The sequence below is a fragment of the Cervus elaphus genome, chromosome 32, assembly GCF_910594005.1.
Source record: "Cervus elaphus chromosome 32, mCerEla1.1, whole genome shotgun sequence".
Taxonomy (NCBI): domain Eukaryota; kingdom Metazoa; phylum Chordata; class Mammalia; order Artiodactyla; family Cervidae; genus Cervus; species Cervus elaphus.
The window spans coordinates 15,547,105-15,562,914 of NC_057846.1; the positions used below are offsets into that span (position 1 = coordinate 15,547,105).

Sequence of the window (15,810 nt, forward strand, 5' to 3'; positions counted from 1 at the left end):
GTTATCCATTTTATATACAGCAGTGTGTACAAGTCCATCCCAAACTCCCCCACCACCCTCCCCCATCCTTCCCCCTGGCAACCATATGTTTGTTCTTTAAGTCTGTGAGTCTGTCTCTGTTGGACCAGAAACTTTGATCAACCAAAACTCTGCTCCAGATTTCAAAAACAGAGTTAAAAACAAAAAAAGGATTAGAGGAGATTAGGAGAAGTCTGATCTGAGAGAAAATAAGTCTCTCCTCTCTCAACCTAATCAACACCAAATTTTTAAAAATGCTGGCTCAGAGTCACCAGGAAAAAACCCAGCAGGTCCTACAGGAGGGTTGGGAGGGTCTGCATCTCTGAGCCCAGAGACTCAAGCCCCTGGGCCTGGGGCATGGCCCCAGTTCTTGTCAATGTCAGACTCACAGGTATAAATTAATTATTCAACAGTAAATGTGCACCTATTAATTGAGAGGCCAGAAGTATTTGTGACACATAAAATGGTACAATAAGACAAAAAGGAGGCAAACCAGAGTTAGCAGTGGTTCCCCAGGGTAGAGAAGTGAACAGTCTCACTCTTCTGTTGTGTGAATATTCCACCACAAAAAGTTCCACCCAACTTTTACAAACATCTAAAATGTTTAATTAAATACAGAAATGTTCCTCAAAATTCATTCTGTGAGTGGGGCAGGTACCATAGCCATAGCCCACTCCCCAGCACCCAGCTTCCAAATTAGCTGACAAGAAAACATGGCTTCCATTCTCAGAGAACCTCTGATTAAACAGTCGTGTTGCTGTAGAAAGGCCTCCTGACTTTGAAGGGACAGGTTAGACTCAGGGCTCACGTGGAGGTCTGGTCTCCAAGAAAAGTACGTCATCACAGGTAACTGGAGCTCTGATGATGCCAGCCCTGAGCCTGGGCTGAGAGCTGGTTCTAATTCTCTGTAACACCCCAGCCACCCTCTCTTTTATCTCACGAGAGACCAGGTATGAGTGCCCGCCAGCCCCACACTTACCTCCTTCCATATTTAAACATGTCTGCCTTTGGGACTGCAAATTGGTGCAGCCACCATGGAAAATGGGATGGAGGTTTCTCAAAAAACTAAAAATAGAAATGCCATATGACCCATCTGGGTATATATTCAAAAAACTAAAAATACTAATTGAGAAGATACATGCACCCAGTGTTTGTTATAGCATTATTTACAGTAGCCAAGACAGGGAAGCAGCCTCAGTGTCCATGAATAGACAAGGAAGATGTGGCATTTGTACACAATGGAATACTACTTAGTCTTAAAAAATAACGGAGCTTTGCCTTTTGCGGCAACTTGAATGGACTGGAGGATATTATGCTCAGTGAGATAAGTCAGACAGAGAAAGACAAATGACCTATGAAGCTGGGTATATGTGGAATATAAAAAATGTAACAAACTAGCAAACATAACCAAAAAAAAAGAAGACTCACAGATATAAGGAACAAACTAGTGGCCACCATTGCGGTGAGGAAGGAGCAGAGGGCAACATACGGGTAGCGGAGTAAGAGCTACAAACTGTTATGTATAAAATAAGCTACAAAGACATATAGTACAACATATGGGGAATATAGCCAATATGTTATAGTTTAAAAAGCATGAATCTCAATATTGTACACCTGTAACATATATTGTACATCAACTGTATTTCATTTAATTAATATAAAAATGCCTACTTTGTCTCATATTCTGAACTGATGAGGAAAGTTAGATTTTAAAGATATGAAGTGCAATTACTCCAAATTTTTCTTAAATCTTTGCTTCAAACTTGCCTTTCAGTATGAATTACATTGCTTCTGCATTTCCATGGTCCTGTGCACCCCTGTTACGGCCCTTTGTTAAAATCCACTCTCTATGGTTTAGTTGGCTGTGTGTCAGTCTACATGGGAGTTCCCTGAGAGAAAGAGGCAGAACTGGCCCCTCTGTATTTCACCCTTCTATCCCCTCACCTATCCCAAGCCCATGGTACTTTATCTATGGTAAGAGTTCAGAGTTTGCTTACAGAATCCAATAGGTACAACAGGTGTCTGAACCCACAGTCCTAGACCCCGGGCTTCACCCCAGAACCCTGGTGGATCTGTTACAACTGCTTTCACACAAAGTAATAGCCAACCACCACCGTGGGGACTTCAGCTTCCAAGAAAATAACCTCTCGAGTATAACCCCGTGATCAGATTCCGTAACATTTAATTAAGACTAATAATTTTTAAAAAGGCAGTTGTCTTCCTAAACATCGAATCTCTATCCAGTGGAAATCCCTGATCCTCAACCTCCTTGAATGTCATGAGCCAGCTGTAACTGGGGGCATAAATATATCTTCTGAAGTCTCTGGTTTGTAGAGGGAGTGATACCATCAGTGAGGACACATCAGTGAGGACACATCCCTCTCTCTCTGATGAGGGAAAATGAGACACCTTCCTGACTCATGAATTTCGTGGTTTTCACACCGCAGTAAGTATAAGCTGTGTTTGACCTGAGATGCTGCACTCCATCACAGGCCAAGGACACAGGGCAGAGTCTCTGGAATGCAGCCCACTTTTCCTCCCCTCCCACACTACTTAAAAGCTGATTCCATTTCGGGCATATCCAGGCAGGCTCAGGGTGTGAGCCAGCCCCTGTCTACACCTAGATTCTGAATACACCAGCCTTGGACTGGACTGATGGGGCTCAGGCTCGCCCAGGACTTTAGGAAGAAGCAAAAGCTTAGAAGACCACAGTGGGCACAGGTGAGCTCCCAGCTACACGCCCCAGGACTGCATCCAGGAGTGGGCAGGTCTTTCCCGTCTCAGACAGTCAGACCTGAGCCAGCCCCACACGAGCACCCAGATCTCAGAGGCATCAGAACAGCCCTGTGCTCACATCAGGCTCTGAGTCTCCCTGAGGTTTGTAATTAACTCCTGGGGGGAATGGGCGTGGTCTGCTTTGTAAGGGACCTTGGCATGAAGCTTAAGGAAATACATCATATTGTCATCACTGTAATATTACAGGAATTGCTGCTGCTGAATGCTTCTCCCTGTGGCTGCAGACCTGGAGCCTTTATAAAGTGAGCGAGCACACCGTCCTGTCCAGTCTCAGCTGGGAAGCCAGCCAGCCATGAGGGTCTACTACCTTCTCTTTGCGTTGCTCTTCATGATCTTGCTGCCTGTTCCAGGTAAGATGCGCTGGGAAATGACAGGGCTGAATGGATTGAGAATTTGTCAGTCAGAGTCAGCCCTCTCCATCCATTTGGGAATTTTAGATAAAGTAGATTTATTGTCTGGGAACTAGACATTACCAGTTTCTCTCTCTCTTTTTTGTTTTCTTGACAAAGACCATCAAGAACCTCAAAGGAGGGTCTCCATCCCTTCTGATTCACTCTTAAGAGACTAATCAGCTCACAAACCATCCCTCCATGGGAAGATTGTTATAACTGTACATGAGACAGGAAGCAAGTGATGTAAATCTTTAATACCAACAGGAAAAATGAACTTAATCTGAGGACAGAAGCACAGGTTCCCTTTGACTAGCTTAGCAGTTGGAGGTACAGTCTTTCGGCCTCTTAAGGACCCGGGAGACCATTGTGGCCCCTGCCTCCCAGGTGTCAGGTCACAAGGGGGCTGCCACAGTCACGCCACTTTCTCAGCTGAGCCGAACCCACAGAATCATTGTTAGTAGCTAGCCCCACCTTCTTCTTTATTCCAGATGGTAAAGAAAAAGGAAAAAGACATAAAAGAACAAAAAATGGCAACAGATAACTTATTAGAGGGATTCCAAAAGCCTTGGACTTGCACCATGGCCTTCCTAAAACCTTTCGTGTGCTCTGTTTCTTCACCGCAGGCAATGGTGGAATCATAAGTGGGTTACAAAAGTATTATTGCAAAATAAGAAGCGGCCGGTGTGCTCTGATTGGCTGCCTTCCAAAGGAGGAACAGATAGGCCGCTGTTCCCTGAGTGGCCGAAAATGCTGCCGGAAGAAGAAATGAAAAATCCAGCAAAACGAAGAGAAAGTAGCATAGTGTGAAAATGCCTCCTTGAAGACTCCAGAAGCCAAATCAAATTAAAGACTTTTTACAAAAAATTAGAAGCTTGATTATTATCATGATTATTTTTTAACATTCTGTTTATTGTGCTAGTTGTTACCAAACAGGCAACTTAGAAAGTGTTAATGACTCACCTTTAATTCAAATAAAGTATAATCCCTAGAGGAAGCCACAAGAGGGTCTCAACTGATGTTCCAAAGATTGTCAGATTTTATTCCTCTTTCACAACTTTCACCCCACAATAAGGCTGGACCACTTGTTCTTTCTGAAACACTTCCTTTGCCTTCTGTCACCCATCTGAGCTTCGCAGTCTGTCCATCTGTCATAGCATCTCCCCATCAAATCCATCTCTGAAACTTCAGGGCATCCCTGAGGGTCTTCCCAGGTCCTTCTGAGCACTTTCCAGCTCAGAGACATGGGGAACCTGGCTCCTCCTCGACCTTGCCTTCAGCTTTCCTCTCACTCTTGCCCCTGTTCTGACTGACCTCAAGCCTGGATAAAATCTCTCCTCCAGCTATGTCTCCAAACCCATCTCTCAGGGGCACCTCAAATTCTACCTCCTTCTTAAAAACACACATTTGTTTCCCCAACAAATATGATCTTTCCTTTTAAAAGGGTTCTGATCTGAGTGTTTCATCTGTGAGACCTGCTTGATTTTTACATTCACTACATTTGCATATTTCCAATCTCCATATTTGGTTGCAGGATGTTGAAGGGCACTTCATCACTTAATCACTCCTGGCCCAAGTGTTTTGACACAAAAGCTACTCAACAAGTGTTTACTCTGACCCCATGGACTGGGGCCCACCAGGCTCCTCTGTCCATAACATTCTTCAGGCAAAAATACTGGAGTGGGTTGCCATGTCCTCCCTTATGTGAGCTGAATTACATTCCAAGGCACTGTAACTATTTAGTGGTCTCTGGAGGTTGATTCAAAATGATTCCAGCAAACGTGGTGGCAGGCCCATCACCCCCAACAAGAGCACCCAGTCAAGGAACTGAGTTCTCAGGAAGAAAGGGCAAACACTCAAAACAAAAGCTTGGACCCCACAATTCAGCATTAAAAAAAAAAAAAAAAAAGGACGTGATGGGACTGTATGCTGCCCTTCTACAGTACACAACTAAGGAACCAGGCAAAACCTGTGAAACCACTGATTCAGACTCTGGCACAAGCAATGCAGTACTGTATTTTGAGGAGAGTAGGAAAAAAGTGAGGTGAGGGTCTTCCCCGGTGGTCTGGGGCTGGGATTCTGTGCTCCCAATGCTGGGGGCCTGGGTCACCCCTGGTCAGGGAACTAGATCCCACATGCTACAACTAGATTCTGCCTGCTGTGATTAAGGTCCAAGGCAGACAGATTAATGAATTCGCTAATTAAATTTTTTAAATGTCTGTGCTCAACCATTTAAAAAAAAAGAAAAGAAAACAAGTCAAGTGAGACTTATGACATCTCCAGCCTCTACAGATTTCCAGGACTAAAGCATAGGGAACAAGAACCCAAACAGGCCAACAATTCTTCTGAGTCGAAGAGAGTGGGGTCAAAGTTCAGAGAGTGCAGACATCTTCACTTCTGGACAGAAAACCAGCAACGGGCGTCAGGATCAGGGCTGTGTGCCTGTGTGCTAAGTCGCTTCAGTTGTGTCCAACTCTTTGCCACTCTGTGGACTGTGGAATTGCTAATAGCATAGGGGAAAACACTGTGCCTTTCATTCAATTCTAAAACTGCTCTGAAAAATGAAGTCTATGATACTAGATGGAATTTTGGTTCAGCCTTATGGGATAAACTGTGATGCTAAGATTCTAGACACTGTCTTAAGGAAAGAGATGATCATTTCAGTGAAAAAAAAAAAAAAAGACAACAAAAACAAGAATCAGATATCAATTATCTATTAAAAAAAAACCCACTTGAGCTATCAAATATAAAGGCAAATGGATTTAAAATGAAAGGATGGAAACAGATATGCTGCTGCTGTTGTTTAGACACCCAATTGTGTCCAACATTCTTGAGACCACTATGGAATCATCCAGGCAAGATTACTGGAGTGAGTTGTCATGCCCTCCTCCAGGGAATCTCCCCTTCCCAGGGATCAAAAACATGTCTCTGCATCTCCTGCATCTCAGGCAGATTCTTCACTGTTGAGACAACAGATATGCTATGGAAACATTACTTTAAAGAAAACATAGGAGGCTGTATTGGTTAATAGACAGGCTTCCTGGTGGCTCAGATGGTAAAGAATCTGCCTGCCATGTGGGAGACCTGGGTTCAATTTCTGGTTTGGGAAGATGCCCTGGGGGACGGCATGGCAACCCACTCCAGTGTTGTTGCCTGGAGAATCCCCATGGACAGAGGAGCCTGGCAGGCTACAGTCTATGGGGTCACAAAGGGTCAGACACGACTATGTGACTAAGCATGGGACACAATCAAGTAACTTCTAGGACAAGGACCAGATATAGAGAGGGGTATTTATCCTAATGATAAAATGTGTAATTCATCAAGAATACATATGACTACTGAATCAGAATGTACTTAACAAAGGAAGTTTAAATATTAAAGAAATCTTATAGGAATAAGCAGAGAAACAGACAAATTAGCAATTACAATTGGAATTTCCCTGGCAATGCACAAGTTCCGTCCCTGATTGAGCAAGTAAGATCTCTTATATCATATACAAAATTCAATGCAAGATAGACTAATGGTTTACAAAAACCACACAACTCCTAAAAGAAAGCATAGGAGAAAAATTCTTTGGCATGGGTCTCCACAAGGATGGTTTTGAGCTTGCCACCAAAAGCACAAGCCACAAAAACAAAGCTAGACGGTAGGATCCATCAAACTGAAAACTTCTGCTCAGCAAAGGAAACAATGAACAACCTGAAAAGACGGTGTTCTTTTAACGCTCCAGGGATCTCTGAGGCTGGAGGAGACCGCAGCAGTGCTGCGGGCCAGAGAGTGGGGTGAGAGAGGGTGGTCACGTCCCAGGTCGTGTCCGAGTCCCTGGGATGGCCACAAAGCGTAAGTACTTGGCTTCGCACAAGCAGGAATTCAAGAGCGAGTCACGGTGAAGTGAAAGAAGGTCAATCCAGGGAGGAAACACTCTACACAGAGAGCGTTGGCCATCTGGAAGGCAAGCCCAGCACCAGGGTATGGGGTGGTCAGTGTTTATAGGGGTGGGTCTATTCATAGGCTAATGAGGGGGAGGAGTATGCCAGCTATTTTGCGGAAAGGGTGGGGATTTCCAGGAACTGGGTCAGCACCCACTTTTAGGCCTTTATGATCAGCCTTGGAACTGTCACGGCGCCTCTGGGTGTGTCACCTAGCTGCCGTGTTACAAAGGGATTTAAAAATATATATTTACTTCAGGTCTTAGTTGTGGGTATGCAGGATATTCATCTCAGCACACTGGCTTAGTTGCCCCATGGCAAGTGGAGAAGGAAATGGCAACCCACTCCAGTATTCTTGCCTGGAAAATGCCATGGACGGAGGAGCCTGGTGGGCCAAGGTCCATGGGGTCGCAAAGAGTCGGTTGGACACAACTGAGCGACCTCACTTTCTGTCTTTCACGTGGAATCCTAGTCGAGGCCAGGGAATGAACCCACATCCCCTGCGTTGCAAAGCAGATTCTTAACAAGTGGACCCAGGGAAATCCCTGTCATTCTTTTAAAGGTTGTGCCCCGCACACTTCCGGTCTCATCTGCACCAGATAGCGGGCCTTTGACAGCGCTATGGGAGCTTTCGCGTTACAGGAGAATGTCCTGGCGAAGTTCTCAGGACGCTGTGCTGACTGCAGGCGGCAGGCAGAACCGGTGTGAAGAGAGGGTGATTTTGCTCCAAGTTACACCACTGCCACTTAGCAGGCTGCGGCCTTGGACACATCTTTTTGTTGGATTTGCAGCCAATTTTAATTGACTTTTTAAGTCACTTTTGCCTGTGGCCTCACACATGGCTTTCTAGTCCTCAGGACCATCTTGTATAAAACTTGGGTCATACCTACCTGGCGGCTTTGTTTAGGGGAACTCAAAGAGATAACTTGAATACAAGTGGCCAGCTACTGAGCAAGGTTCATTGCAAAATATAAGTGTGGGACGAGTTCAAAGAAAAAACTACTAAAAGTGTCAGTGGGGGAGCACAGCATTAGACCCAGCCCTGGTCCCCTTCTGAGGACAGGTCCCATGTGACAGTCAAAAGTCATGGCACCCGCCCCGTCCACAGGAGAAGGCAACTGGGAACAACGGCCTCTGCCCATTAACACTCAGGGCTCTGTGCTGAGAACACCTGTGTTTGTAGAGTCATGGATGTGAAGGGCTTTGCTCTTCAAAACCTTATCTATAGGACTGGGACACCCTTTCTTGCCTGAGGAAGTGATGTGCTTTCCCGGAAAGACACTGCCTCAATTTCCAACTCACAGGTTAAAGGATTGGGGACACAGCATTTATCTTCCCTTTAAAGAATGAAACCCTGAGTTACCTCTCAGCCCAGGCATGAAGCAACCACAATCCACATGGCCTTGTTTGGCTATGAACCTGTGAAAACTAATAATCCATTTAGACTTTACCTAAAATTAACCCTTCCCTCTATCTTATATTAACCCATCTCTGGTTTCTGGTGAGCCACCCCATGGTCTCTTGGGTGTGTGACCTCCTTGCTGAAGCAACAGGACCCTTCCCTGATGAACAGAGATGCCCCTGGGCTTTATCTCCAGATTAACATAGCTGCAAAGGAGTCATCTTTAGACCTTGCCAAGGTCTAAAAATAAGCCACTACAATTGTGGAATTCCTGACAAGGGCTGTGTCACATTGGTGAGGAACTGTGGCAAGAAACTCCCTTGAAACTCACCATGGCACCCTGCCAGCCTTATGGAAACTTCCTTCTATGAAAAGTCATGCCTGGTCTTACACATAAAATTGCATCAACAGCTTCCTTAAAAGAAAAAAAAAAATCTGCTGTGCTGCAAACCATAGATCATTAAAACACACCAATTTTTATTTTGTTTATTTATTTAGGCTGCACCAGGTCGTAGTTGTGGCATGTGGGATCTAGTTCCCTGACCTGCTATGCTTGGGAGTACAGAAGCTTACCCACTGGACCATTAAGGAAGTCCCATAAAACAGCTTTTTTAAAAATTACATTTAAAAAGAACTTTGAATTAGAGTATAACTGACAAATAATGTTGTGATAGTTTCAGATGGACAGCAAAGAGACTCAGCCATGCATATACATGTATCCATTCTCCCCCAAGCTCCCTTCCCATCCAAGCTGTCACATAACATTAAGTAGAGTTCCCTGAAAAACAGCATTTTCAATGAAGAGCCACCATAGACAATGATTCAGTCTCACTTCTTTCTCCAGTGTAGTATTATAGCATGTATCTAAATTGACCTTGTAGCATAGATTTTCACTGCAAGGTCCATAAATAAACAGATACATATATGTATCTTATGTATCAGGTCAGTTCATTTCACTCAGTCGTGCCCAACTCTTTGCAACCCCATGAATCACAGCATGCCAGGCCTCCCTGTTCATCACCAACTCCCCGAGTTCACCCAAACTCATGTCCATCAAGTCGGTGATGCCATCCAGCCATCTCACCCTCTGTCGTCCCCTTCTCCTCCTGCCCCCAATCCCTCCCAGAATCAGGGTCTTTTCCAATGAGTCAACTCTTCGAGTGAGGTGGCCAAAGTATTGGAGTTTCAGCTTCAACATCAGTCCTTACAATGAACATACAGGAATGATCTCCTTTAGGATGGACTGGTTGGATCTGTATAGATAATTTTATATATATATATATATAAGTGAATGATGTCTACCTCTCTCAAATATCATTTAGAGCTAAAGCAGAAGGAATCATAATCAAGACAACTTATTTTCCATCAGAAAAATCCTATGCCTGGGTGCCAGTCAGGGACTCTGTCTGCTCAAGGCAGCCTCCATGGCTTTGTCAAGCCTCAGATGTGAGACGCTGAGCCACAGCGGGGTACCTGAACAGGACTGAAGCTCTGGGGGGGTCCTTCAGGATGGGGTTCCCCTGGGTTACCCATATTTCTAAAGGGCTTTGAGTTCTACTCAGAGCTGCATGGCAAACTCCATCCTGAGCTTTAGCATTTCTGAAAAGCCAGGTCAGTGTCTCTCCAACACTGAGATGGATGGATGTTACTAAGTGAGGGATGTTACTAAGTGAGGGATGTTACTAAGTGATGGAGGTCCCCCTTAACCCAGTGAAGGGGTCCACACTCCTAGGCCTTTGTGATACTAGGCTGGGGAGATGCGTTCAGTGGCAGCGTCATCATCCCCCTCTGTCTCTGATGAAAGGAAACTGAGCACCCATCTGCCCATCATGTGTCCCACTGAGATTTTATGAGACTGGCGTGTGATTGTGTTGCAGTGAATTAAGAAAAGGTTTTCTCTCTCTCTCTTTTTTCCCTTTTGCATCTTTCTCCACTTTAACTGTTCCTAACCTAGAGTCTGCACTGATAACCAAGTTCCTTCTTATCAGAAGACTAATCTATTATGCAAACAACATCCGGCACCTATTGCCCTCCATTTATGCAGGAGCCACATTCTGCATCTATTAACCTTTAACTTAGTCTAGCCACATCCTGATACTTAACTTTATCACATCATAAACCTCCCCTTGTAGTTTATTTTTCCCTTCCTTTGCTCTGTGTTACCTCATGTGGATGCTTAACTTTACGGTACACTCTCTTTGGAAGCCACCCCCTAGTAGTTTGCTTTCCCCCTTCTGTATTACAGGAAGAAAGTCACCAGGAAATCCCCAAAGGACAATGGACCCAACCACCAGCATCAATTGCCAGACCCAAAAACAAGCTACCTGACTCTGGTCTATTGACTGTTTCCAAACAGCGCAAAAAGAGAGAAATTTGGACCCCTACACCTTTTGTGGTGTATCTCCAAACCCTGACTGAGAGCGCCAATTGTATGATGCCCTCGATTCCCCATGGAGGGGAGACAGGCTCCTTGAGGCAAGAGCCTACCGTGTTCTCCTTTCTGCCAGCTTAAGGGTTAAAGCCATCTTTCCCTTTGCTCCAAACTCTTTCTCCACAGGTTTTATTCAGCTCCGGTGGGCAGAGAAAACCAAGACTTTGGCGGTGACTGTTACTGCCAAGCCGTAACAGGCTAGCTGGGGTGGGGAGAGGGTTGGGACCACTGGGTCTCTTCCCTCAGGGCCCCAGGGGCCAGAAAGAGGATGGCTGTCTCTGCGGATGCTGGGAGTCAGCAAGTCCTGCCCAGGGAGTGAAACTGCCTCTGATTGAGTTAGTCCCTATTTGGGCCTGAAACAGCCTTGGAGGAAAACAGTGTATGTGTGAGTTGCTTAGTTGTGTCTGATCTATGCAACCCCACAGACTGCAGCACACCAGGCCCCTCTGTCCATGGGACACTCCAGGCAAGAACACTGGAGTGGTTGCCATTTCCTTCTCCAAAAGAACTAAAGAAATAAAAAAAGTGAAGTCGCTCAGTCGTGTCCAGCTCTCTGCGACCCCATGGACTGTAGCCCACCAGGCTTCTCCATCCTTGGAATTTTCCGGCAAGAGGACTGGAGTGGGTTGCCCTGTGCTTCTGCACAGGAAAACAGTGGGCAGATTCAAAGCCCTGCAGGGGTGAGGGTGGGGCTGGGGAGCGGGTAAGCCAAGGTTGAGCAAGAAGTCTGTGCCCCTGCCAGAGGAGACAGGCCCCTGGGCCTTGCCACACCCTTGCCCAACAGCTGAACTGACTTCCAGGGAGAAGCATCTGGTCAAAAGGGCGGCAGGAAAGCTTTTTCTGGGGTTTTCAACAGCCTCATTTGCATAACAGTGACTGACCCTGCTCTGTGCTATAAAGGCCACTCCCAGGACACACAGAAAGAGACTCAGTTAACCAGTTCATAAGAACCAAATCCACAGCCAGCGCGGAATTCCTCCCGGAACCTGGGACCTTTATAAAGCGGCAAGCGCAGCCTCTTCTCCAGCGTCAGCCACAGACCTCCGGCTGCCAGCAGGAGGCTCCATCACCTGCTCCTCGCGCTCCTCTTCCTGGTCCTGTCTGCTGGGTCAGGTGAGCTCCTGGGAGCCCCGGGGGAGCCGCGGGCTCTCTCTCCTGTTTCTACCTCCTTCTGTTCTGCTACCCTCATCTACACGGGGTCAGACTAAACCCACCATCTGTGATGCTTCCGAGAAGTCAGCGCTGAGTCCTTAGTACTGGGAGGGGTCTGAGAACCGCCCTGCAAAGTTCCTGGCTGTTTCTAAGCCACTCTAGCGAGTCAAAGCTTCTGAGCCCGTCTCCTCATTGGTTTCATGAGGAGGAAACAGAAGATGCCTCTGTTAAGTGACTCTCCTTTTTATCTTTTTCATAAAAGCAAGAAATTTGATTTTGTCCCATGAAGAAGTGCACAATGTCACTTTATAAATCTTTCTACTTGAAGGGTGGCAGCTCTGGGCAACCAGAGAAGTCCAGAGGAGAGTCAGGCCGAGCCTGGGCGTTGGGAGCTGCCCTTGGGACACTCCGAGCTGAGTCTCCTCAGCAGGAAGGTCCTCCAGGACACGTCGCTGATGATGCGACCCTCGCTCCTCAGCTTGAAGGCAGCAAATCCAAAGCAGTGGGCAGGATCGGATGTCTAATTTTCATCTTACCTTTGATATTTCCAGAAATAGGATGAAAATATGTAGGAAGAAAGGAAGGAGGGAGGGAGGGAGAGAGAGGATGCGGAGACTGAGACCTGACAACTGATTAGATGTGAAAATTAAGTTGAAAAGCCCTTGTCATCAGTGTTGTTTATGAGTGTAACCCAACTCTTACACAGTGACAGGGAGAGAGGCCAGGGGTGTAAGGATGACGGGCGCTCAGTGCCCGGGGCCCGGGTTCAATCCCTGGGGGGGAACTAGAGGTGCCTTGTGGTCAGGGGGAAAAAGGCATGTGAGGGAGATGGAAAGGCCGCTGGTCAGGAAGAAACCACAAAGGGAGGAGGAGAGAGTGTGAGGAAAGCGGATAGGCCGCCGATCAGAAGGAAACCACAAAGGGAGGAGGAGAGCACATGAGGAAGGCGGGAAGGCCGCTGGTCAGGAGGAAACCACAAAGGCAGGAGGAGAGGGGCTGATTCGCCCCAGCGCTGAGAGCTCTGAGTCAGTAGAGACAATGATACGAAACTTTTTTCCCCGAACCATTGTCACTCTCAGTTGTAAGTTACTTTGAGAGTAAGTTCTCTTTAAACAGTTCTTACACTTTCAGCTGCATCTCTTCCTCCTATCTCAGCTCCATTACTTGACTAACTCCATTAGTCGGAAAACTAAAGGGTGAAAATAGACGCCCGCGGGCCGCTTCTGACTCCTGGCCAGAAGGTGGATGTAGCAGAGCTTCCGGGTCTTTGGCCTCGTGGTGGAGCTGACCCCGCACACAACCATGCTCCTCACACCCCAGTCCCTCAGCCTCTGCTTCTGGAAACGTGAGGGTCCACCGGAGCCCGGGCAGGGCCAGCATCTGTCAGAAAGCTGGTCCACGGTGTCCTGGACTCACATCCTGTTGTCACAAGGCCGTGTCCGCATCTCAGCACAGAAAGCCCCCGGGCCTCGCTCAGAGGGCACACAGCTGCCCTTCTCGAGATGCCGCTTTTCCTGCTAACACGTTTTTTCCCTCTTCGTTCTCTTTTTAGGATTTACTCAAGGAGTAAGAAATCCTCTAAGCTGCACTAGGAATGGAGGCATCTGTGTGCCGATCAGGTGCCCCGGAAACATGAGACAGATTGGCACCTGTCTCGGGGCCCCAGTAAAATGCTGCAGATGGAGGTAAAAGAAGGCGAAGACGCGGCCAGGACCAATGCGGAGTCAGTAACTGCGCCCTTCAACAGAGCATCTAAAATTTAAACCAGAATAAATTTTGTTCAAAATTAAAGAATTGCCCACTGGTCACTGAGGTTGTTGTGTGGTGTCTGATCCCAGGCTAATTCTCAAATCCCTAAGGATGCTCTCTGAGCTCCCCACGCGAACCATGGGGGGATCGTGGTGGGTGCTCTGATCCCCCTGTTCCCTGGGGGCCTGACGGTCCCCAGCCCCTCTGTCTGCTGTCCTTCCTGCTTTCCGGCCCAGGGCACCCTGGCCTGCCCCTCGTCTCCCCTCAAACATGCACCACAGGGGTCCAGAATCACCAGAACACCAGGCCCGTAGGAAACCCAGACCCCTGCTTCAGGAGGAAACCCCCTCCTCTGTCCCCCTGCAGCCCTCACTTCCATTTGGTTTATGCTTCTTACCCCTGCTTGTGCACACGTGGATACACTTCCGATTCCCTTTTGGGCTGTAAGGTCTCTCTAGGCATGGACTTGTCCTACTCCTGGATGTGCCGGGCATTGAGCCGAGACATAGCTTCACAAACTGTCATCAATTGAATGACAGAGTTGACATGGACAAAGCATGTTTCTCTGTGTGGACATGATACGATGCAACTAAATGCAATGGAAAAACAACTCTTGTGGAAAGCACAATTCAGTGAAGACAACACAGCACAGAACACAGAGCCCGCAGGGGCAGGGTGAGCATGCTGACCTCAGTCTGCATGTCCAGTCCAGTTTTAAGTCAGCTTTTCCCACTCTCCGCTTTCACCTTCATCAAGAGGCTCTTTAGTTCCTCTTCACTTTCTGCCATAAGGGTGGTATCATGTGCATGTCTGAGGTTACTGATATTTCTCCCGGCAATCTTGATCCAGCTTGTGCTTCATCCAGCCTGGTATTTCACATGAGGTACTCTGCATATAAGTTAAATAAGCAGGGTGACAATATACAGCCTTGACTTACTACTTTCTCAATTGGAACCAATCGTTTTTCCATGCCCGGTTCTAACTGTTGCTTCTTGACCTGCATACAGATTTTGCAGGAGGCAGGTCAGGTGGTCTGGTATTCCCATCTCTTTCAGAATTTTCCAGTTTATTGTGATCCACACAGTCAAAGGCTTTAGCATAGTCAACGAAGCAGAAGTAGATGTTTTATGGAATTGTCTTGCTTTTTCTATGGTCCAACAGATGTTGGCAATTTGATCTCTGGTTCCTCTGCCGTTTCTAAATCTAGCTTGAACATTTGGAAGCTCTCAGTTCACGTAATGTTGAAGCCTAACTTGAAGGATTTTGAGCATTACTTTGCTAGCAATCAACAGTCTGCATTGATAACTAAGTCTCTTCTTTTCAGAAGACTAACCTATTATGCAAACTACATCTGTACCTGTTGCCTTCTAACTCTGCAGGAGCCACATTCTGCATCTATTATCCTTTAACTTATTCTAGCCATGTCCTGATACCTAACTTTATGGCATCATAAACCACCCCTCGTAGTTTGTTACCTCTCTTTGCTCTATTTTAACCTCATGTTGATGCTTAACTTTACAGTACACTCTATTTGGAAGCCACCCAATAGTAGTTTGCTTTCCCCCTTTTGTATTACAGGAAGAAAGTCACCAGGAATTCCCCAAAGGATAATGGACCCAACCACCGGGACCAACTGCCAGACCCAAATACCTAGCTATCTGACACTGGCCTATTGACTGTTTCCAAACAGCGCAAAAAGAGAGCATTCAGAACCCCTACACCTTTTGTCCCTTATGTCCTACCTCTGACTGTGAGCCCCGACTGTATGATCCCCTGGATTCCCGATGGAGGGGAGACAGGGTCCTTGAGGCAGGAGCCTACCATGTTCTCCCTTCTGCCAGCTTGATGATTAAAGCCATCTTTCTGTTTCCTCCAGACTCTGTCTCTGCAAATTTTATTTGGCTCCAGTGGGCAAAGAAAACCAAGAATTTCAGTGGCAACAAT

At 46.7% G+C, this 15,810-nt stretch overlaps 2 protein-coding genes across 3 annotated transcripts; both read left to right on the forward strand.

The window, feature by feature from the left end:
- The first annotated feature begins 2,599 nt into the window (after window positions 1-2,599).
- Window positions 2,600-4,073, forward strand: LOC122687801 (beta-defensin 103A-like). 2 transcript variants are annotated; one of them, XM_043893465.1, is made up of 3 exons: window positions 2,600-2,739; window positions 3,001-3,164; window positions 3,830-4,073. In XM_043893465.1, exons 2-3 carry the CDS (start codon window positions 3,107-3,109, stop codon window positions 3,973-3,975), a joined length of 204 nt encoding a protein of 67 aa, XP_043749400.1. In that variant the 5' UTR covers window positions 2,600-2,739; window positions 3,001-3,106; the 3' UTR covers window positions 3,976-4,073. The 2 variants fall into 2 exon arrangements, with proteins under 2 accessions (XP_043749400.1, XP_043749399.1); XM_043893464.1 differs by having other exon boundaries at window positions 2,718-2,895.
- A 2,957-nt stretch (window positions 4,074-7,030) lies between these two features.
- LOC122687757 (lingual antimicrobial peptide-like) lies at window positions 7,031-13,925 on the forward strand. Its single transcript, XM_043893381.1, has 4 exons — window positions 7,031-7,089; window positions 7,775-7,834; window positions 11,969-12,078; window positions 13,670-13,925. Exons 1-4 carry the CDS (start codon window positions 7,031-7,033, stop codon window positions 13,804-13,806), a joined length of 366 nt encoding a protein of 121 aa, XP_043749316.1. The 3' UTR covers window positions 13,807-13,925.
- The last annotated feature ends 1,885 nt before the right edge of the window (window positions 13,926-15,810 follow it).

What these genes read in the sequence shown, in the direction of transcription:
- LOC122687801 (XM_043893465.1), top strand. Translation starts at nt 3,107, where the DNA reads ATGAGGGTCTACTACCTTCTCTTTGCGTTGCTCTTCATGATCTTGCTG. An exon ending in GATCTTGCTGCCTGTTCCAG is followed by an intron (nt 3,165 to 3,829) that starts GTAAGATGCGCT and finishes TCTTCACCGCAG; the next exon opens with GCAATGGTGGAATCATAAGT.
- LOC122687757 (XM_043893381.1), top strand. Translation starts at nt 7,031, where the DNA reads ATGGCCACAAAGCGTAAGTACTTGGCTTCGCACAAGCAGGAATTCAAG. An exon ending in GAATTCAAGAGCGAGTCACG is followed by an intron (nt 7,090 to 7,774) that starts GTGAAGTGAAAG and finishes TTCGCGTTACAG; the next exon opens with GAGAATGTCCTGGCGAAGTT. An exon ending in GGTCCTGTCTGCTGGGTCAG is followed by an intron (nt 12,079 to 13,669) that starts GTGAGCTCCTGG and finishes TTCTCTTTTTAG; the next exon opens with GATTTACTCAAGGAGTAAGA.